The sequence below is a fragment of the Chiloscyllium plagiosum genome, unplaced genomic scaffold (genome assembly GCF_037043375.1).
Source record: "Chiloscyllium plagiosum isolate Xiang-an unplaced genomic scaffold, Cpla_swu_hap1 HiC_scaffold_2, whole genome shotgun sequence".
In the NCBI taxonomy this organism is placed as follows: Eukaryota; Metazoa; Chordata; class Chondrichthyes; order Orectolobiformes; family Hemiscylliidae; genus Chiloscyllium; species Chiloscyllium plagiosum.
Window position 1 is genome coordinate 115,243,969 of NW_028270140.1, and position 22,326 is coordinate 115,266,294.

A 22,326-nucleotide genomic window follows, 5' to 3' on the forward strand; every position below is an offset into this window, starting at 1 on the left:
ACCATCTGAAGTCCCCACCCGCTTCAAGAAGACCATCATCATGCCTGCACCAAAGAAACATATGCATTGTGCCTCAACAACAACCACCCGGTGGCTCTGACCGCCATAATTTTGGAGTGCTTCAAGAGGTTCGACGCAGCTCATATCAACTCTAGCCTCCCAGCCTGCCTCAATCCCTTGTAACTTGCCTACTGACGCAACACGTTTATGAAGACGCTATTTCCCTGACCCTACGCTCATCCCAGGAACATATGGAACACAAAGATACAAACATCAAGCTTCTATTTATTGACTACAGCTTCACCTTCAACTCCATAATTCCAAGCAAACTAATCTCCAAACTACGAGACCTATGTCTCAGCTCCACCCTCTGCAACTGGATCCTCAGCTCCCTGACCACAATCAGTGAGAATAGGCAACAGCACTTCCTCCACGACAATCCTCAACAATGGTGCCCTACAGTGAGGTGTACTCAGCCCCTTACTCTATTCTCTGTACATTCATGACTATGTAGCCAAATTTTGTCCAAACTCCATCTACAAGTTCACTGATGACACCACAATTGTAAGCTGGATATTAAACAATGACGAGACAGAACACAGGAAAGAGATAGAGTGCTTTGTGGCGTGGTGTAAAGATAGCAATCTCTCCCTCAATGTCAGCAAAACTAAAATGCTGATCATCCACTTCAGGAAGCAAAGACGACAACATGCCCCTATCTACATCAATGGAACTGAGGTGGAGTGTGTCGAAAGCATCAAGTTCCAAGGAGTGACAATAACCAGCAATCTGTCCCCATCCTCCCACGTTGATGTGATGGTCAAGAAGGCACCACAACACCTCTTCTTCCTCGGGAGGCTAAGAAAATCCAGCATGTCCACATGGACCCTCACGAACTTTTATAGATGCACTACATAAAGCATTCTATCTGGATGCATCATGACTTGATACAGCAACTGCTCTGACCAGGACTGAAAAAAACTACAGAAAGTTACGAACACAGCCCAGTCCATCACACAAGCCAACTTTCCATCCATTCACTCCATCTATACTGCTCACTGCCTCGGAAAGGCAGCCAACAGCATCAAATACCCTTCCCACCATGGTTATGCTCTCTTCCAACCTCTTTCTTCAGGCATAAGATATCAAAGCTTAAATACATCTACCAACAGATTCAAGAACAGCTTCTTCCTCGTTGTTATTAGACTTCTGAATGGACCTCTCAAATTTCAAATCTAATGTTGATCCATGATTTGTAGGTGCCGATGTTGGGCTGGGGTGGACAAAGTTAAAAATCACACAACACCAGGTTATAGTCCAACAGGTTTAATTGGAAGTTCTGGCTTGCACAGCACTGCTTCTTCATCAGGTGATCCAGCTCTTTAAGCACCTTCTGCATGGCCATAACTTTGTATTCCTCGCACTGTTCACCCACCCTTTGATCTTTGGATATTATGATCTGCCTGTACTGCATGCAAAACAAAGTTTTCACTGTACCTAGGTACATGTGACAATAATAAATCAAATCAAATCAGTTTGGCTTCCTTATTGGAGGAAAGATGCTCTGGTTATGGAGGGAGATGTTCTGCCTATGGAGGGAGTGCAACAAAGTTTTACCAGACTGATTCCTGGGTTGGCAGCACTGATGTATGAAGAGAGATTGGATCACTTAGGACGATATTCACTACGATTTAGATGAATGAGGGGAGATCCTATTGAAACCAATAAAATTTTAACAGATAAATGCAGGAAGAATATTCCTGATGACCAGAGAGTCCAGAACCAAAGGTCAGTTTAAGATTACATGGTGTGCAATTTAGAACGAAGATGAAGAAAGATTTCTTCACCCCAAGAGCAGTGAGTCTGTGGAATTCACAGCTGCAGAAAGTGGTCAAGGCCAAAACACTGATGTTTTTAAGAAGCAGTTAGAGAGAGTTCTTCAGGCTAAAGGGATCAAAGAATAAAAGGGAGAAAGCAGGAACAGGGTGCTGAGTCAGACATTACATTACATTTTTTTTTACATTACATTACATTACAGTGTGGAAACAGGCCCTTCGGCCCAACAAGTCCACACTGACCCGCCAAAGCGAAACCCACCCATACCCCTACATTTACCCCTTGCCTAACACTACGGGCAATTTAGTATGGCCAATTCACCTGACCCTGCACATCTTTGGACTGTGGGAGGAAACCGGAGCACCTGGAGGAAACCCACGCAGATACGGGGAGAACGTGCAAACTCCACACAATCAGTCGCCTGAGGCAGGAATTGAACCCGGGTCTCTGGCGCTGTGAGGCAGCAGTGCTAACCACTGTGCCACCGTGCCGCCCACACAGTCAGCCATAATCATACTGAATGATGCAGCAGACTCAAAGGGCCGAGTGACCTATTCATAGAGTTATTCCATACACGTACCACCCTCTGCATGAAAAAGTTGCCCCTTAGGTTTCTTTTATGCCTTTCCCCTCTCACCCTAAACCTATGCCCTCTATGTCTGGACTCCCCAATCCCAGGGAAAAGACTTTGTCTATTTATCCTATCCGTGCCCCTCATAATTTTGTAAACCTCTATAAGGTCCTGCTCTTATTTTTTATATTTCTGGTTTAGTTTAAACACATTCAATATGCATTAACTCAGGTATCAAGATAATACCAATTAAAACCCTTTGGTTACTTTTTAACCTCTAAACCTGGAGAGACCAGGCAGTGAAAGGTCTAAATGGGAGGCAGTTCTGAAAGCAAAGCTTTGAATATATAGCACATCAGACGAATGTTTCGACACCTCCAAGCCTTTTTCAGGAGGTGGAGTTACCTCACCAATCTGCCGAGCAGCGAACATCTGGTCTAACTAACAGCCAAGTTCGAGACAGGATGAAGACTCTCCTGAATATTCCAGGCATTGAACAGGACTTCACTCCAGAAAATCAGGAGGCGAGTGGCATCTGGGAGGCAGCCACCTGCTGGTAGTTCTTGAAGTCATCAGGACCTCCAATGGATCACCCCAGCCTGAACCATTTGGGATATGTCTAGTGAGACACAGATGTTAGCCATACACAGACTGATGGTTGGGCAGCTGTAGCCATGCAGGATTTTTAATTTGTCTTGGCGATGCCGGGAAGGATGGTCTCCTGCCTTCCTCAGCATGCCCAACTAGCACCATGGGGCTTTTGGCCAGACATTACTGTAGTCTCTCCCACTGTGGCTCTTCCCTCGTCCACCCACCATCCGTAATTAAACAGGGCCCTGAGAGGCAGTTTCTCTGGGAAGACCATAAGGGACATCAAGAGCTGAGGTGAAGTCAGAAACTGCTCTGCCCTGGACCGTAAGAAGCTAAAGAAGTTGTGTGCACAGCCCAGACGATCACGGAAGCTAACCTCCCATCCATGGACTCCACTTATACATCTCATTACTGCAGAAAGGCTGCCAACATCATCAAAGACCCTTCCTCCCCCGGCAATGCTCTCCTATAACTTCTCCCATCTGGCAGAAGATACAGAAGCTTGAACACATGCATCAATAGGTTAAAGAACAGCTTCTTCACAGTCATTATTAGACTGCTGAATGGACTGTCTAACTTCAAATAACATTGATCTTGTTAACGCTGATCTTAATTCGCACACCTCCTGTGCACTGTAACCTTGTATGCCTCACTCTATCTCAGCTCTCTATGATCTGCATGTCCTTGCCTGCTATAATCTGCCTCTACTGCTCGCAAATAAAACTTTTCACTGTACTTCGGTACATGTGACTACAATAAATCAAATCAAAATCAAACAATGATCAACAATAGCAGCGTGAGCTGTCAACAAAGTTCACTGCAGATATTCACCAAGGATCCTTAGACAGAATTTTAAAAACCACAAATACTTAGAAGGATGACAACAGAAGATAAACAGGAAGACCACGACCTGCAAGATCCCCTCACCATCCTGATGCGGAAACGTATCACCATTCCTGCAGTTTTGCTGTGTCCACATTGCGGACAGACCTATACCAAAGTGACTACAACAATTGAAACAAGTGGCTCACCACCATTTTCTCACTAGAGATTGACAATAAATACCGATCCAGCTAATGACATCCACATTCGATGAAAGAATTTTTTCGGGCAATCATTTTCTTACGACAAGCTGTTGGGTGACCTGCACATTAATAACAGCAAGTACCAATAAATTCATTGTTACTTTGTCTAGAATTCTGAGAGCATTATTGTACACACTGGTGCGCAAAAGAAATATTTTGTAGCAAAATATAAATGCCAACCCAATTTGTTGCATTATTAAAACAATAAAACTTTAATAAATTGCCGATTATTACTTCATGTCCAGCAACAACATAGTGGACTCCAAAAATTAAAAGCTGCATTTTTATTCCTTGGATTACTCTCATCCAAAGGCAGATGGAATGTAGCTTGTGATTTTTTTCAGTGACAAATTTTGGAACAGTTTTGAAAGGCCATCATAATTCACAGACTTTTAATACTTGAGCCTAAGGACCACTTATCTGTTGAGGTAACTCAGAGCTGTCAAGAATGGGGAAATGCCAGTGGAAAGTTTTGACAGAAATGAATGAGAAGGATTGAAAATCCATTAAGAATGAGAAATGAATATTTCAAGTAAATATTTTCATCCAACTCTGATTATTACCTATTGCAGTGTAACATTCTTCTATTCTTTTCCCAAAGTAACCAGTGGTATTTTAGAGTGAAGTTACTAATTCAATGATCATTCCTGTCAAATTAGAGAGCCATTGTGTACTTTCAGCCAAAGCTCCCTTGGAACTAGATCTAGGTTTCCCAATCAATAATAGAATTGAAAATCCACCTCCTTGAGATGATAGTTTAGGGCCTACCACCATAGTGTCGCTTAGAGCCTCCCAAATGTATTGAAGTGTGTTGGTCTTGAGTCAGTGATAGCACTCTCACCTCTGAGTGAAAAGGTCATGGTTTCTTACCCCATTCTACTGCCTTAGCATGTTATCAGCAGTGACATAGGCTGATACTCTAATAATAAGTATAGCAATTCCACAGCACCACCTTCTGACACATCAATTCCTCTGGGTGCTCCAGTTTCCTCCCAAAATCCAAAGATGTGCAGGTTCGGTGGATTGGTTGTGCTTAAAAACAAATTCCCTGTAGTGTCCAGGGATGTGCAGGTTATGTCGGTTAGCATCGGTAAAACAGGGTGTGGGGGGTTTGGGGGTGGAGCTTGGTCTGGGTGATGTGCTCCAGAGGGTCAGTGCAGACTCAACGGCCTCCTTCTGCACTGTACAGATTGAACAGTCACATTTTCTAATGTAAGATATGGAATTGTGTTAGAAACACAAGATGATCAACTAGAAGCAATGGCTCATATTAAAACCAACTTATGTTAGGGTCAGGTCCTGCAGATCAATTCCTATGTGCTATATGGAAGCTAAGCAGAGTCATTGGGGACATTTAAGCGACTGCTGGACATGCACATGGATAGCAGTGAGTTGGGGGGTGCGTAGGTTAAGTTACTATATTTTACATTAGGATTAAACTTCAGCACAACATCGTGGGCCAAAGGGCCTGTTCTGTGCTGTACCTTTCTACGTTCTATGTTCTAAATAACAGGAACAGATGTCATAACTGATTTTACATGTTGTCATTAGCATAGTTTAAGTGAAGTAATGCATCAGCATGTTATAATCTCATCATACAAGATGTTTCTGTTACTTGTCTTCAGAAATTATTCCACTGGGATTTATCCGAGGATTCTCTGGGAAGCTAGGGAGGAAGTAGCAGAGCCGTTGGCTTTGATATTTGAGTCGTCATTGTCTACAGGTTTAGTACGTGAGGACTGGAGGATTGCAAATGTTATGCCATTGTTCAAGAAGGGCAGCAGAGATTACCCAGGTAATTATAGACCAGTGAGCCTTACTTCTGTTGCAGGAAAGATTTTGGAAAGGATTATAAGAGATAAGATTTGTAATCATCTAACAAGTTAAAATTTGATTTCAGATAGTCAACATGGGGTTTCTCACAAATCTCATTGAGTTTTTTGAGAAGGTGACCAAGCATATAGATGAGGATAGGGCAGTTGACGTGGTATACAAGGGCTTCAGAAAAGCCTTTGATAAGGTTCCACATGGTAGGCTGATGGAGAAAATGCAGAGGCATGGAATTGAGGGTGATTTAGCAATTTGGATTAGAACTTGGCTTTCTGGAAGAAGGCAGCGAGTGGTGGTTGATGGAAAATATTCAGTCTGGAGTTCGGTTACTAGTGGTGTGCCACAAGGATCTGTTTTGGGGCCACTGCTGTTTGTCATTGTTATAAATGACTTAGACGCAGGCATAGGTGGTTGGATTAGTATATTTGCAGACGACACTAAAGTTGGTGGAGTAGTGGACAGTTTGGAAAAATGTTACAGGTTGCAAGGGGACTTGGATAAACTGCAGAATCGTGCTGAAAAGTAGCAAATGGAGTTCAATGCAGCTAAATGTGAGGTGATGCACTTTGGGAAGAATAACAGGAAGGCAGAGTACTGGGTCAATGGAAAGATTCTTGGTAGTGTGGATGTGCAGAGGGATCTTGGAGTCCATGTGCATAGATCCCTGAAAGTTGCCACCTAGGTGGATAGTGCTGTTAAGAAGGCAAACGGTGTGTTAGGTTTCATTGGTAGACGGAATGAGTTCCGGAACCGCAACATCATGCTGCAACTATACAAAACGCTGGTGCGGCCACACTTGGAATATTGTGTACAGTTCTGGCCGCCCCATTACAGAAAGGATGAGGAAGCATTGGAAAAGGTGCAGAGGAGATTTACCAGGATGTTGCCTGGTCTGGAGGGAAGGTCTTATGAGGAAAGGCTGAGAGACTTGGGTCTGTTCTCGTTGGAAAGAAGGTGGCTAAGGGGGGATTTGATAGAGACATACAAGATGATCAAAGGATTAGATAGGGTAGACAGTGAAAGTCTTTTTCCTAGGATGATGACGTCAGCTTGTAAGAGGGGGCATAACTACAAATTGAGGGGTGATAGATTTAAGACAGATGTCAGAGGCAAGTTCTTTATGCAGAGAGTGGCAAGGGCGTGGAATGCCCCATCTACTATTGTAGTCAACTCAGCCACATTAAGGAGATTTAAACAATCCTTAGATTATCTCAAAATCATCCATGTGCCTGTGTACAGGGACGAGCTGAGAATAGTTCATAGGTCGGCGCAACATCGAGGGCCGAAGGGCCTGTTCTGCGCAGTATTGTTCTATGTTCTATGCTCCCTGGGCATTCAGATTATACTTTCATTTACAGTTATTCCATCTAGCATTTCAATCTTTCCTGAACAACATTAAAGTTGCTTCCACTTTCAGGGGTGAATGAGATTTCCAAATCGCTAGAACATCAGTTTCTAATGATTATATTATTTGGGAAAATTCCAATTAACTTCAATCTTCACAAAGATAACTATCATGTAACAAGTACTTCCTAATATTCCAGTTCCCTGCTCCTTTTAACTATGGTAGCATCCTGCAATGTAAGCTTTCACACACAAACCTGGAGAAAAGTGGGTCACCAACTGAAGACCAGTGGGTAGGGGAGAAGAGAGTGATATACTGTTCAGAGATTTAAGAAAAAGCAATGTACAATTTTTTATTGGGAGGCATCAATGAAATATGAAAATTATGTATTAGTCCATCAGGATATTATTAATTACTACAAAAATATTTGATTTAAATCTATTCAAAAGCTGACCACCAAGTAAAGTAGAAGAATTAGACAATAAAATACAAGATCTTTTTTATATTTTACTCATGAGGTGTGGGCATCACTGGTTTAGCTATATTTATTGTCCATTTCTAATTGCCCTGTCAGAGGGTGGTGAGCTGTCATCTTGAATGGTTGCAGTCCTTGGGGACTGCTATTAGGAAAGGAATTCCAGGATTTTGACCCAGCAACAGTGAATGAACAGTGATATAACTCCAAGTCAGGGTGGTGAGTGGTTAGATTAGATTAGATTAGATTAGATTAGATTAGATTACAGTGTGGAAACAGGCCCTTCGGCCCAACAAGTCCACACCGACCCGCCGAAGCGAAACCCACCCATACCCCTACATTTACCCCTTACCTAGCACTACGGGCAATTTAGTATGGCCAATTCACCTGACCCTGCACATCTTTGTGATGTGGGAGGAAACCGGAGCACCCGGAGGAAACCCACGCAGACACGGGGAGAACGTGCAAACTCCACGCAGTCAGTCGCCTGAGGCGGGAATTGAACCCGGGTCTCTGGCGCTGTGAGGCAGCAGTGCTAACGACTGTGCCACCGTACCGCCCACGGTTGGAGGGGAAATTACATGCAGTGGTGTTCCTATATATCTGCGACCCTTCTACCTGACAGAGAATGTGAGTTTGGAGATGATCTTACAGGAATCTTGATGAATTACTACAGTTTATCTTGTAGATAGTACACACTGCTGCAAACATTAGCTTGTGGTTGAAGATTCTAATCAAGAGGGCTGCTTTCTCCTACATGCTGTTGAAGCTTGGGTGTTATTGGAGTAGTAATTGGAGAGTAATGCATTAGACTTTCAACTTGTGCTCTGTAGATAGTAACCAGGTATTTGGAGATTAGGAGGTGAATTACTCACTGCAGAATCCTCAGTCTCTGACCTGTTCTTGTAGTCAGGATTTTGATAGTGAGGGATTCGCCAATGATAACATCAATGAACGTTTGAGATGGTCATTACCTCATACTTCTGTGCTGCATATGCTACTTGCCAGATATCAGCCCAAACCAGGTTTTACTGTTTAGGGACAGGGACTGCTTCAATGCCTAAGGAATCATAAATGGTGCTCAGTGTTGAACAATCAATCATCAGCAAACATCCCCACCTCTGACCTTACGATGGACGGAAGGCCAGTGATAAAGCACCTGAAGGTGGCTATGCCTAGGACAACACCTATAAAGAACACCTATACTGGTGTCCTGACACCGAGATGATTAGCCTCAACTGTCATTATCCTTTGCACTATGTACAACTCCAAACAACATCAAGTTCTCCTGCTGCATTGATTCCGGTTTCACTGGGTTCCTTGACTCAGTCAAATATTGCCTTGACATCAATAACAATCACTGTTTCTCAACTCTGCAGTTCAGCTTTTTTGAGCATGTTTAAACAAAGACTGTAATGAGGTCAGAAACAGAATGGGCCTGGTGATCCCCAAAGTAAGCATCAAGAAGCAGGCTAATGCAAAGCAAGTTATGCTTAATAGTGCTGTCAGTGACCCCTTCCACCACTTAGTTAATCATCAAGAGCAGACCTTAGGGCAGCAACTAGCTGTGTTGGGTCAGTGTTGCTTTTTGTGTAGAGGATATATCTGGGTAATTTTCTACATTGACACTTAGATGCCAATATTGTAGCTGTACTGGAACCATTTGGCTAGGGATCCAGCAGGTTCTACAGCACACGTCTTCAGTACATCTGGTGGAATGTTGTCAGGGTCTTTAGCTTTTGCCATATCCACTGCCCTTCAGTGGGTGGCACGGTGGTTAGCACTGCAGCCTCACAGCACCAGAGACCCGGGTTCAATTCCCGCCTCAGGCGACTGTCTGTGTGGAGTTTGCACATTCTCCCAGTGTCTGCGTGGGTTTCCTCCAGGTGCTCTGGTTTCCTCCCACAGTCCAAAGATGTGCAGATTAGGTGAATTGGCCATGCTAAGTTGCCCGTAGTGTTAGGTGCCCGTAATGTAGGGGAATGGTGTGGGTAGGTTGTGCTTCGGCGGGCCAGTGTGGACTTGTTGGGCCGAAGGGCCTGTTTCCACACTGTAAGTAATCTAATCATATCACATGCCAAGTGGTCCATATGGATTCTGATTTTAGATGATCACAGATCAATATTATCTGCAAGCCTAGTCCCCTCTCTGCAGAAACTAATATGGTTTGCAGCAAAAATTCTGGGGCTTAATTTTATCCTTTGTGTGCAATTAACAAAATTGATCTAAAATTGCAGTTGTTATCAGAAATTTTTTTGAGTTTCTATTCTGTCAATGCAGAACTTTCCAAGTGTGGTGAGTACTCAGATTTTAAATGACTGACAGTTACTTTTAAGTAACAATAAGAACATTTCTTAGTTATATTAGGGGACAGTCGTCAGTTTCTTAGTAAATTAGAAAAGTGCACACTCAAAAGTTTTAAAACCCCTTCTAATTCGCACCTTTGTGCCCAAAAGAACATGCCTACTTTTTAAAGAGACCTACAAATGAGTCCATGGTAACACAGCTACTTGTTTGGACAAGACCTGCATCTAGCACAATGTTTTTTTAAACCTCATACAAAAACTGAAGAAACTCAGGGGCAGAACGGTGGCTCAGTGGTTAGCACTAATGCCTCACAGCACCAGGGACCCAGGTTCGATTCCAGCCTCGGGTGACTGTCTGTGTGGAGTTTGCACATTCTCCCAGTGTCTGCGTGGGTTTCCTCCGGGTGCTCCGGTTTCCTCCCACAGTCCAAAGATGTGCAGGTCAGATGAATTGGCCATTCTAAATTGCCCACAGTGTTAGGTGTATTAGTCAGAGGGAAATGGGTCTGGGTGGGTTTCTCTTTGGAGGGTCGGTGTGAACATGTTGGGCCGAAGGGTCTGTTGCCGCACTGTAGGGAATCTAATCTAATCTAATCAAGTGGCATTGAACTTGATTATTGCTTAAATGTTTTGCAGATATCTACGTTGGGAAATTGCAACTGAATAAAGACTCAAAATCCAGCATTTTAATTTGGAGAGACTAAAAGAAACTTTTCTCATTAATGCTGAAAGGTTAAGTACAAATTGAACAGAGGTGACCAAATTCTGAACTCTTTTGTCCAAGGTTAATAAGGATAAAGAATTTTCATTAGTTGCTGAGTTGGTAACTAGAGAGCATAAATTTAAGAACCATAAAAGACAGATAAGTATTTAATGCAAGAGATTGTTGGGACATGTAACATCCAATGAAAACTACCACTGGAAGCAAACACCATAATAGTGGGGGAACGGACAAATGCGCGGCAAGAAGAATTAAATGTATGGGGAAAGGATAAGAAAGGAGTATATAGATGCTCAATAATTGGGCTTTGCTGTAAAATTAGATTTTATCAGCGCGTGCTCCAGACCAGCTAAGTATCTAGCCCTTGTAAACAAATTAAACTGAAATATTTAATTTGAATAAGTCTGATATGTTTACTTGTTGCCAGCATAATGCTGCCCAAATGGGACCTTTATAATGCTCTGATGTGAAACACCAATGACTAAACTGATGAGAAAATACTCAAAGCATCAGAAATGGCTATACATTTCAGAATTAATCAAACCAAAGTTTGGAAAATTGTATTCAGTCATATGCATGCAGGTGACTGCAATTTGGGGAACATTATGCAAGACGTTGGGAAGATAATGGTTTATAATAATTGGCAGAAATTAATTTTGTGGACTTCTGCAAGCTATATTTAATATTGCTTATTTCACATTTATTATACCTCTTGACATTCATTAGACTTTCCAACTCCTTCGATTTCTGAGCAGCTTTCTTCAGCACTTCTTCAGGGATACTTGCTAGTTTTGCAACATTCAGGCCATAGCTGCGATCAGCAGCTCCCTGGGTCAGTTGATACAGAAAAGTGATCATCTCTGGTTGCAGCTCCTCCACAAATCCTACAGGATTAAAAGGGCATGTGTTAATAATCCTCTCCCAGGCTAACAACCAAAACAGATGGCTGGAATTAAAAGGTGAATAGTTCTTGTACATGATTTGTAACAGAGTAAGTGCAAAATGAAAAGACCCAAATCTATCTCCCTCAGTGTCACTTAGCTAAAAGACTTTTGCATAAGTACACAGACATTTTTACTTATTGTCAAAGTGTGCCCAAACACACTGTATGATCGAAGTAATCCTTGTTCTCAGGTTTCTTCACAAAACTTGTTCATGCTTTTTTTTGGGGCTAAATGATACTTTATATGTACGGTGAACCCATTTAATTACGAAACACAATTTAACAGTTACACTATATTTGATTAGATTTGTAAACAGGGTGCGAGGGGATTAAAATAGAACTGCCACACACTTTGAAAGAAACATCTGATTTTAAACAGACTAGAAAGTTACACTGTTGAACACTTGTTACAGAGAACTCACACTGGGCCTCACCAGACTGTGTATAAATATTTTGCCAGCATAGTGCTTTAAAGTGCTTATCAAAATCATTTTAGGTAAGGACAATTCATTAGACAGATCACTACCCAAAATCTAGAAATTTTTCAGTTTATGTCTATGAGTAACACAAGCACATCTTAATATAATTGGGATCTATAATCAAATAATTATGTCCCAAATACTTTAATTTGTCTTTTCCACCTAACAGGTTACTCTCAATATCCACTCTCTGAATAAGGAAGTCTTCCTAATTGTATTTTCAAATTTACTTCTCATTAATCTAACTTTTCTGGATTGTTTTGAAATACCTTATCTATAATGTTTAATATTTTACATTTGAAATAAGTTTATAGAATTTGAACAATCCAATTAACCACTCAGGGGACACTTGTTTCAAAATAACAAGACAACTTGCCGCAGTAAAAAGTTTTTAGAACTTTTTTTCTCTTCAACACGTTGTAACTAACACTATTTGCTGCTGAATCACGATCCATTCACTGTTAGTCAGAACCATGGGATGCAATATTGTGAGGTAACAGTGACACATTCACCAGCCAGAGCATCGGGGCAATCTTACCTCAGTCCATCATAGCAGCTCACCTGCATTTTATGCTCATTGGACAGCTAACTGTGTGCAGTTAGGGCTTCCACCTCTCCAAAGGACAAAGTCTGCCCCAAGGAGTGCTGGCCAATCCAATGTTTACTGAGCTCTTCAGTCCCAGTAGCATCAGCGGGAGCAGTGGCTACTCCTGGAACAAACAGTAAGCCAGAATCGGAGTACAGCAATTGGCTGGGCTGCTGGACAGGTTGCTGAACTAACACAGACTCAGTGTAGGGGACTCGAGCAGTTGAATGGAGCAGTGCTGTCAGAATTTGGAGGGAGGTTTTGGGAATTAGTAGACAGCTAAATGTTGGAGTCAGAATTCAGAAGAGGTTCTGGGGAACAGAGAAGTGGGAAGGTCACTGGTTCTGTGTAGGGGAAAGCTGTGAAGGCCTGCCTCTGAAGAGGTCCATGAGCTTTAATACTTCAGTATAGCTGAAAGTAGTGTTGAAATTCTGATGCATGCTGTGAAGCATAAATCCCAATCTATTATCCATATTTACCCTAATTCTGGGTGTTACAATATAAAAACTGCACATGTATTATTGTTCCAACATTGTGAAGTAGAGTTTATTATTTGTTGCATAAAACTATGGAATCCTGTAGTTTCATTCTCTTAGAAAACCCTTGATGTCTCACTTCCCAACTTATAAGGAAAAAATTATTGATCCTGAGCCAGATTCTAAAATAAATTTGGCTGGCTGGTCCAGCATTGCTACAGAATTCTAAAAGTGGGGAGGTTTTACTGCAGCTGTACAGGGCGTTGGTGAGACCACATCTGGAATATTGTATAAAGTTTGGTCTCCTTATTTGAAAATTGATAAAATTACTTTAGAAGCAGTTCACAGAACGTTCACTCAACTTATTCCTGTGATGAGGGGTGTATTTTATGAAAAAACATTAAAGATTATATCTAAAGGCACTTAGAAGAAAGAAGGGTGATTGTGTTACAATATAGGATCTGGAACAGATAAATATGTGGAGAATTGTAAGGGGAAGAGACTGGCATTTGGCATTTCTGCAGCTGCAAGAACAGACTCCAGGATGTTGTCTCCCTGGTGTCAGGGTCAGGAATGTCACTGAATAACTACAAGATATTTTGAAGGGGGAGGGCAAACAGACAGCAATCATGGTACGTATTAGTACAAACAACTTAGGTAGAGACAGGAATAAGGCCCTGTAAGCAGAATTTAGGAAGCTAGGAATCCAAAAGATCATAATCTCTGGGATACTTCTGGTGCTACGTGCTATTGAGTATAGAAATAGGAAGTTAGCCCAGATGAAAGCATGGCTGGAGAGATGATGCAGGAGAGAGGGACTTCAATTTGTGGAACATTGAGACCATTTTTGAAGGTGGTGGGACCTGTCCAATGCAGGAGGGTTACACCTGAACCAGAATGGGACCAGCATCTTGGGAAGAGGTTTTTTAATGCCTTTGGGGAGAGTTTAAACTAACTTGGAAGGGGAGTGGGATCTTGAGAGATGGTTCATCCGGAGGAAATGAATAGGCAAAATTAGAAGCGACAACAAGGCACAGACATTATAGGCCAGTTCAGATACAAATGAGTTTGGCAAGATTGGATGGTATTTATTTTAATGCAAGGAGCCTTCAGCAACACTTCCTAGGACCTTACCATTAAGTGTATAAGTCCTAGGAGAAAGTGAGGACTGCAGATGCTGGAGATCAGAGCTTAAAAGTGTGTTGCTGGAAAAGCAATTCCTGAAGAAGGGCTTATGCCCGAAACGTCGATTCTCCTTCTCCTTTGATGCTGCCTGACATGCTGCGTTTTTCCAGCAACACATTTTTAAGCAGTGTATAAGTCCTGCTAAGATTTGCTTTCCCAAAATGCAGCACCTCGCATTTATCAGAATTAAACTCCATCTGCCACTTCTTAGCCCATTGGCTCATCTGGCCAAGATCCTGTTGTAATCTGAGGTAACCCTCTTCGCAGTCCAATACACCTCCAATTTTGGTGTCATCTGCAAACTTACTAACTGTACCTCTTATGCTCGCATCCAAATCATTTAAGTAAATGACAAAAAGTAGAGGGCCCAGCACCGATCCTTGTGGCACTCCACTGGTCACAGGCCTCCAGTCTGAAAAACAATCCTCCAACACCACCCTCTGTCTTCTACCTTTGAGCCAGTTCTGTATCCAAATGGTTAGTTCTCCCTGTATTCATTGAGATCTAACCTTGCTAATCAGTCTCCCATGGGGAACCTTGTCGAATGCCTTACTGAAGTCCATATAGATCACATCTACTGTTCTGCCCTCATCAATCTTCTTTGTTACTTCTTCAAAAAACTCAATCAAGTTTGTGAGACATGATTTCCCATGCACAAAGCCATGTTGATTATCCCGGCTCAGTCCTTTCCTTTCCAAATACATGTACATCCTATCCCTCAGGATTCCCTCCAACAACTTGCCCACCACCGAAGTCAGGCTCACCAGTCTATTGTTCCCTGGGTTGTCCTTACCACCCTTCTTAAACAGTGGCATCACGTTTGCCAACCTCCAGACTTCTGGCACCTCACCTGTGACTATCAATGATATAAATATCTCAGCAAGAGGCCCAGCAATCACTTCTCTAGCTTCCCACAGAGTTCTCGGGTACACCTGATCAGGTCCTGGGGATTTATCCACCTTTAACCATTTCAAGACATCCAACACTTCCTCCTCTGTAATCTGGATATTTTGCAAGATGTCACCATCTATTTCCCTACAGTCTATATCTTCCATATCCTTTTCCACAGTAAATACTGATGCAAAATACTCATTTAGTATCTCCCCCATTTTCTGGCTCCACACAAAGGCCGCCTTGCTGATCTTTGAGGGGCCCTATTCTCTCACTAGTTCCCCTTTTGTCCTTAATATATTTGTAAAACCCCTTTGGATTCTCCTTAATTCTTTTTGCCAAAGCTATGTCCCCATTTTGCCCTCCTGATTCCCTCTTAAGTATACTCCTATTTCCTTTATACTCTTCTAGGATTCACTCGATCTATCCTGTCTATACCTGACATATGCTTCCTTCTTTTTCTTAACCAAACCCTCAATTTCTTTAGTCATCCAACATTCCCTATACCTACCAGCCTTCCCTTTCACCCTAACAGGAATATACTTTCTCTGGATTCTTGTTAACTCATTTCTGAAGACGTCCCATTTTCCAGCCGTCCCTTTACCTGTGAACATCTGCCTCCAATCAGCTTTTTAAAGCTCTTGCCTAACACTGTCAAAATTGGCCTTTCTTCAATTTAGAACTTCAATATTTAGATCTGGTCTATCCCTTTCCATCCATAGGATATTGAAGGCGGGGTGTGGTATGCTTTCCTTTATTGGTCAGAATACTGAGTACAGGAGTTGGGAGGTCATGTTGCGGCTGTACAGGACATTGGATAGGCTACTGTTGGAATATTGTGTGCAATTCTGGTCTCCTTCCTATCGGAAAGATTTTGTGAAACTTGAAAGGGTTCAGAAAAGATTTACAAGGATGTTGCCAGGGTTGGAGGATCTGAGCTACAGGGAGAGGCTGAACAGGCTGAGGCTGTTTTCCCTGGAGCGGAGGCTGAGGGATGACCTTATAGAGGTTTACAAAATTATGAGGGACGTGGATAGTATAAATAGGCAAAGTCTTTTCCCTGAGGTTGAGGAGTCCAGAACTAGAGGGCATAGGTTTAGGGTGAGAGGGGAAAGATATAAAAGAGACCTAATGGGCAACCTTTTCATGCAGAGGGTGGTACGTGTATGGAATGAGCTGACAGAGGATGTGGTGGAGGCTGGTACAATTGCAACATTTAAGAGGCATTTGGATGGGTATATGAATAGGAAGGGTTTGGAGGGATATGGGCTGGGTGCTGGCAGGTGGGACTAGATTGGGTTGGGATATCTGGTCGGCATGGACGGGTTGGACATGCTGTACATCTCTATGACTCCATGAGCCTGATAAACAAGACAGATGAGTGGAGGACACAAATTAAAACAAGGCAACATTACTGTCACTGCAACTTGGTTGAGAGGAGGGCAGGATTAGCTCCATACTCCAGGATACAGAGTCTTGAGACAAGACAGGAAAGGAGGTAAAAGAGGAATAGATGTCACTATGTTGAGCAGGGAATCAATTCTAGCAGTGACAAGGGAAGACATCTGAGAAAGCTCCTTAAATGAAACCATATGACTAGAATTTAAAATCCAAAAAGAAACAATCACATTGCTGGGAACGTACTATAGGCCCCAACAGCCCGAGAGAGATTGCAGTGCAGATATGTCGGCAAAGAGTAAACGGAAAAAGGAATTTCACTTTCCCCATTGTTGACTTGGGTAGTCATAGTGTGAAAAGGTTTCGGAGTGGAATTCTAAAAATACAGCCAGGAGTGCTTTTAAAGCCAGTATGTAGAAGGTCCTACAAAAGAGTTGGTTTCTACAGGGATCAGTGTTGGACCTTTGCTGTTTGTGGTATAATCCGATGATTTAGATTGGAACATGGGAGGGCTGATCAGTAAGTTCGTTAATCTCACAAAGATTGGTTTCGTAGCAAATAGTGAAGGGAAAGCCTTGGATTACAAGAGGATATAGTCAGGCTGGTCAGTGGCAAATGGAATTCAATCTGGAAAAATGTGAGGTGATACACTTGAACAGGACAAACAAGGCAAGGGAGTACACGATGAAAGGCTTCCCTGGGAAGCACTGGTGTGCAGGTCCATCGGTCTCTCAAGTTGTAGGAAAATGGTTGAGTTGGCATATGAGATACTTGCCAAGGCACAGAGTTTATGAGTAGGGAAGTAATACTGGGACTGTGTAAAATGTTGGTAAGGCCGCAGCTCGAGAATTGTAGGCAGTTTTGGAATTCACATTACAGGAGGGCAATGCTTGCATTGGTGAGAGTGCAGAGAAGATTTACCAAGATGTTGCCTAGGCTGGAGAGTTTTAGTTATGAAGAGGGAGTGAATAGACTGGGATTGATTACCTTGGAACAGAGGAGACTCGGGGTGAACATGATTGAGATATATAAAGTTATGACGGGCACTGATAGGGTGGACAGGAAGAAACTCTTCTCCTTGATAGCGGTTTCAATGACCAAGCGGATACCTTAAAGGTAAGAGGCATGAGGTTTACAGGGAATGTAAGGATTTCTTTGACCAGAGGATAACAGGACTCTGGAAAGTACTGCCCTTGAGGCTGGTAGAGGCAGAGACCTCAGAACATTTAAGTCGCATCTTCATCTCGACATTTTTAAATCAACCTGTTCAGAGGGGTTAATACAGACCCCTGGAGGAAGCTGGATCTGAATCAAGGCCTCATGGTTCAGAGGCAGGAACTTTGCAACTGCACCACTACAATCCCAGTATTTAGATGTACATTTGCAAATGTCAAGGCATACAAGGTTATGGACCAAGGGCTAATAAAATGGGACAAGAACAGCTAAACAGTTGTTTTGACTTGATGGATCAAATGCCTTTTCTGTGCTCTTGAACTCTATGACTACACCTTGTGTGTAGTCATGCTACGTGCTAGTGAGGATAGAAATAGGAAGTTAGCCCAGATGAAAGCATGGCTGGAGAGATGGTGCAGGAGAGAGGGACTTCAACTTGTGGAACATTGAGACAATTTTTGAAGGTGGTGGGACCTATGAGAATGTTTACTCTTGCATGCACCTGTGTGCATGTATGCACCTGTATGTGTTTGTTTAGGTGGCGACGGGGGTGGGGGAATGACTAAAATTAGGGAACATGGATAAAGAATTAATGATTTCCTTTTAAAACTGGGCTGACGAGAATTACTTCCTTTCCAAAGACTGTGGAATTTTCTTCCTCTGAAGGTAGTAGAGGATGGGGCTTCACACTTATAAAAGGTCATGTCGAATTGACTTTTGAATGTCAAGCCAAGTGTTTGAGGTGCAGACAGGAAAATGAAGCTGAGACCACAACTAGACCAACAATTAGCTTAATGGATGGAAGAGTCGGCTCAACAGGGCAAATTAATTATCCTGTTACTAAATCTTATGCTTCTATGTTCCTGCATCAAATATTCTATTCTCTTCTTGCTACCTTTGTCATTCTACCTTCACAAGGAGGTTGCCTTTTTGATCTTATTTCGCCACATCAATAACAGATAAAAAGCAAGAGTTTTTTAGGTTACAAGGAAATTAAACCAGTGATAGATGGAATGTCATGAAGCTATTACTAGTGTAAACAGTTTAACAGGTCATTTAACATTCACTGGCTCCCAAGCCAGCAACTTCTCAATTATCACATTCTCGTTGTTACAATTAAGCTAGATAATGTGAACGTTTTCAAAGAAATCCAAATAACCTATTCTAACTAACACAATTCTGCTGCAGATTTCACTTTCTTTAACAAAGCAAAGTTTATTTTAAACAGTACACGCATAGCAACTTAATAATAAATGTGTACAACCACCCCAGATTTATTTTTTACTTTCTGCAAGAACTTTCTTATAAGAAATCAATCTTAAAGTTATTTTCTATTAGGATCTACTCATGAGTATGCCACATCCTCTAGAGAATTCTCCTCAGGTCCAGCTGCTCTCCGAGCTAAATCTTTCCTTCACCACTTCTTTAGTTTGGATGTCTAGTCCCTTTTTCTCAATACTTTTCAACACTTCCATGGTAATTCAGCTGATTGCTTCGTATTGCAATAAGACACTGATGGCCAATGTGACTTCTCCAACTTGCTTCAAAATATGCAAACTTATAACTTCTGTTTCCTCAAGATTCCAACTGAAATTAATCCCCACTTGACAAAAAAAACTGAAAGAACTGTGAATGTCGCAAATCTGAAATGAAAAATGAAAAGGGTCACTGATTAACTTTGATTTTTCTCCACAGACACTACCAGACACACTGAAATTTTCCAGCATTTCCTGTTTTTGTGTCATTAATCCTCACCTGTTTTCCACCAGGTGAATGATGATTTTAGTTTGTATTCTGTTCATGCTGACCTACTGTCAGTTAATTTGGCTAACTTCTCTCAATAAACTGTAAATTGCACACAACAGCTCCAAGTCGCAATTAATTCTCTCAACCAACACTCAGGTAAATTGAAACCAGAGAACCAAAATGATGTAGCCTCACCAATTTTGAATCTTTCATTGGATGTACAGGGTTACTGGCACTACTAACATTGGTTGTCCATTCAAACTGTCCATGATCTGAGGGGCTTGCTAGGCCATTTCAGAGGGCAGTTAAGAGTTAACTATATTACTGTGGACTTGGAGTCACATGTTGACCAGACCTGGCAAGAATAACTGATCCTAGAATGGCATTTATGAACCAGATAAGTTTTTACAACAATTAATGTTTTTTTCAGGGTCACCATACTAGCTTTCAATTCTCAATTTCATTAATTTAGTTTAAACCTGTACTCACAGCCTGACCTCTTAATGACTAGTCCAGTAGCATTACCACTATGCCGCAATGTCCCATCTTTTATGATGTCCTCAAATCAATATTTAGCTAAATTCATTTTTGGTTACTTGATCAAATCAAAAAATAAATAGTAAATGTGGTTTATAATTTTCCTGAATGCTTTCCGAAATAATTGCGCAGAGGCCGGTATCCCGCCACCAACTCAACCTTTATTGATACAAACACAGTACATGGACTCTGACTAACTCGCTCAGTGCCAATCCCTAGAGTGAGGAGATTCTCTGACACTCCTGTCAGCCAGGTCTCCCTGATTGGCCCAGGTTAACAACTCCAATCAGGTATCTCTTTGAATTGAAATGAACTGAATTTATTGTCACGTGTGCAGAGGCACAGTGAAAAGCTTTGACGAGATCTGCCTGGCCAACCTCATTCTAATCACCAAACTTTCAAACTATTTTAAATCTAAGCCTCAAAACAAAAACATCTCTCTGGGCCCCCTTTATTCTTGTAAGCATTGTGAACATCATGTCTAATACTTTAGCTAAGTAAGGCCACCTGCTGTTTTAAAGCTCTTACTATATAGCTGAGGAGACAGTGGCCTAGTGGTAAAACCAAGCTGATAACCTCTCAGTCATAATCTCATCATTTCAATATCCTCTTGTAATATGTACTATTGTACTACTGTGACAAAGCTTTTGGTCGACATTATCCATCAACAAGTCAGAATTTAATTGAAATATTTATTATTAAAAATCAAATGTACAATTGGATGAACAGCACAATTAGCTCCATTTTGTTTTAATAGAGTCATAGAGTCATAAAGATGTACAGCATGGAAACAGACCCTTTGGTCCAACCCGTCCACACCGACCAGATATCCCAACTCAATCTAGTCCCACCCACCAGCACCCGGCCTATATCCCTCCAAACCCTTCCTAATCATATACCCATCCAAATGCCTCTTAAATGTCGCAATTGTACCAGCCTCCACCACATCCTGTGGCAGCTCATTCCACACATGTAACACCCTCTGCATGAAAAGTTGCCCCTTAGGTCTCTTTTATATCTTTCCCCTCTCACCCTAAACCTCTGCCCTCTAGTTCTGGACTCCCCGACCCCAGGGAAAAGACTTTGTCTATTTATCCTATCCATGCCCCTCATAATTTTGTAAACCTCTATAAGGTCACCCCTCAGCCTCCGACACTCCAGGGAAAATAGCCCCAGACTGTTCAGCATCTCCCTGTAGCTCAGATCCACCAACCCTGGCAACATCCTTGTAAATCTTTTCTGAACCCTTTCAAATTTCATAACATCTTTCAAACAGTGGCCTAACCAATGTCCTGTACAGCCACAACATGACCTCCCAACTCCTGTACTCAATACTCTGATCAATAAACGAAAGCATACCAAACGCCTTCTTCACTATCCTATCTATCTGCGACTCCACTTTCAAGGAGCTATGAACCTGCACTCCAAGGTCTCTTTGTTCAGCAACACTCCCTAGGTGTATAAGTGTATAAGTAATCTGCAAACTTACTAACTGTACCTCTTATGCTCGCATCCAAATCATTTAAGTAAATGACAAAAAGTAGAGGTCCCAATACCGAAACTTGCGGCACTCCACTGGTCACAGGCCTCCAGTCTGAAAAACAATCCTCCAACACCCTCTGTCTTCTACCTTTGAGCCAGTTCTGTATTCAAATGGCTAGTTTTCCCTGTATTCCATGCGATCTGACTTTGCTAATCAGTCTCCCATGGGGAACCTTGTCAAACACCTTACTGAAGTCCATATAGATCACATCTACTGCTCTTCCCTCATCAATCTTCTTAGTTACTTCTTCAAAAAACTCAATCAAGTTTATGAGACATGATTTCCCATGCACAAAACCATTCTGACTATCCTGAATCTGTCCTTGCCTTTCCAAATACATGTACATCCTGCCCCTCAGGATTCCCTCCAACAACTTGCCCACCACCAACGTCAGGCTCACCAGTCTATAGTTCCCTGGCTTGTCTTTACAGCCCTTCTTAAACAGTGTCACCACGTTTGCCAACCTCCAGTCTTCTGGCACCTCACCTGTGACTATCGATGATACAAATATCTCAGCAAGAGGCCCAGCGATCATTTCTCTAGCTTCCCACAGAGTTCTCGGGTACACCTGATCAGGTCCTGGGGATTTATCCACCTATAACAGTTTCA

The 22,326-nt window shown here is 42.1% G+C and overlaps 1 protein-coding gene across 4 annotated transcripts in view; it reads right to left on the minus strand.

Annotated features, from left to right (window-relative positions):
- The window catches only part of msh3 (mutS homolog 3 (E. coli)), a 288,075-nt gene that overhangs the window by 16,240 nt on the left and 249,509 nt on the right, over positions 1 to 22,326 (minus strand). For all 4 annotated transcript variants that reach the window (XM_087999818.1, XM_087999815.1, XM_087999807.1 and 1 more), the window contains exon 23: positions 11,470 to 11,644. In XM_087999818.1, coding sequence (XP_087855944.1) covers positions 11,470 to 11,644 — 175 coding nt within the window. The remainder of the gene's footprint in view (positions 1 to 11,469; positions 11,645 to 22,326) is intronic.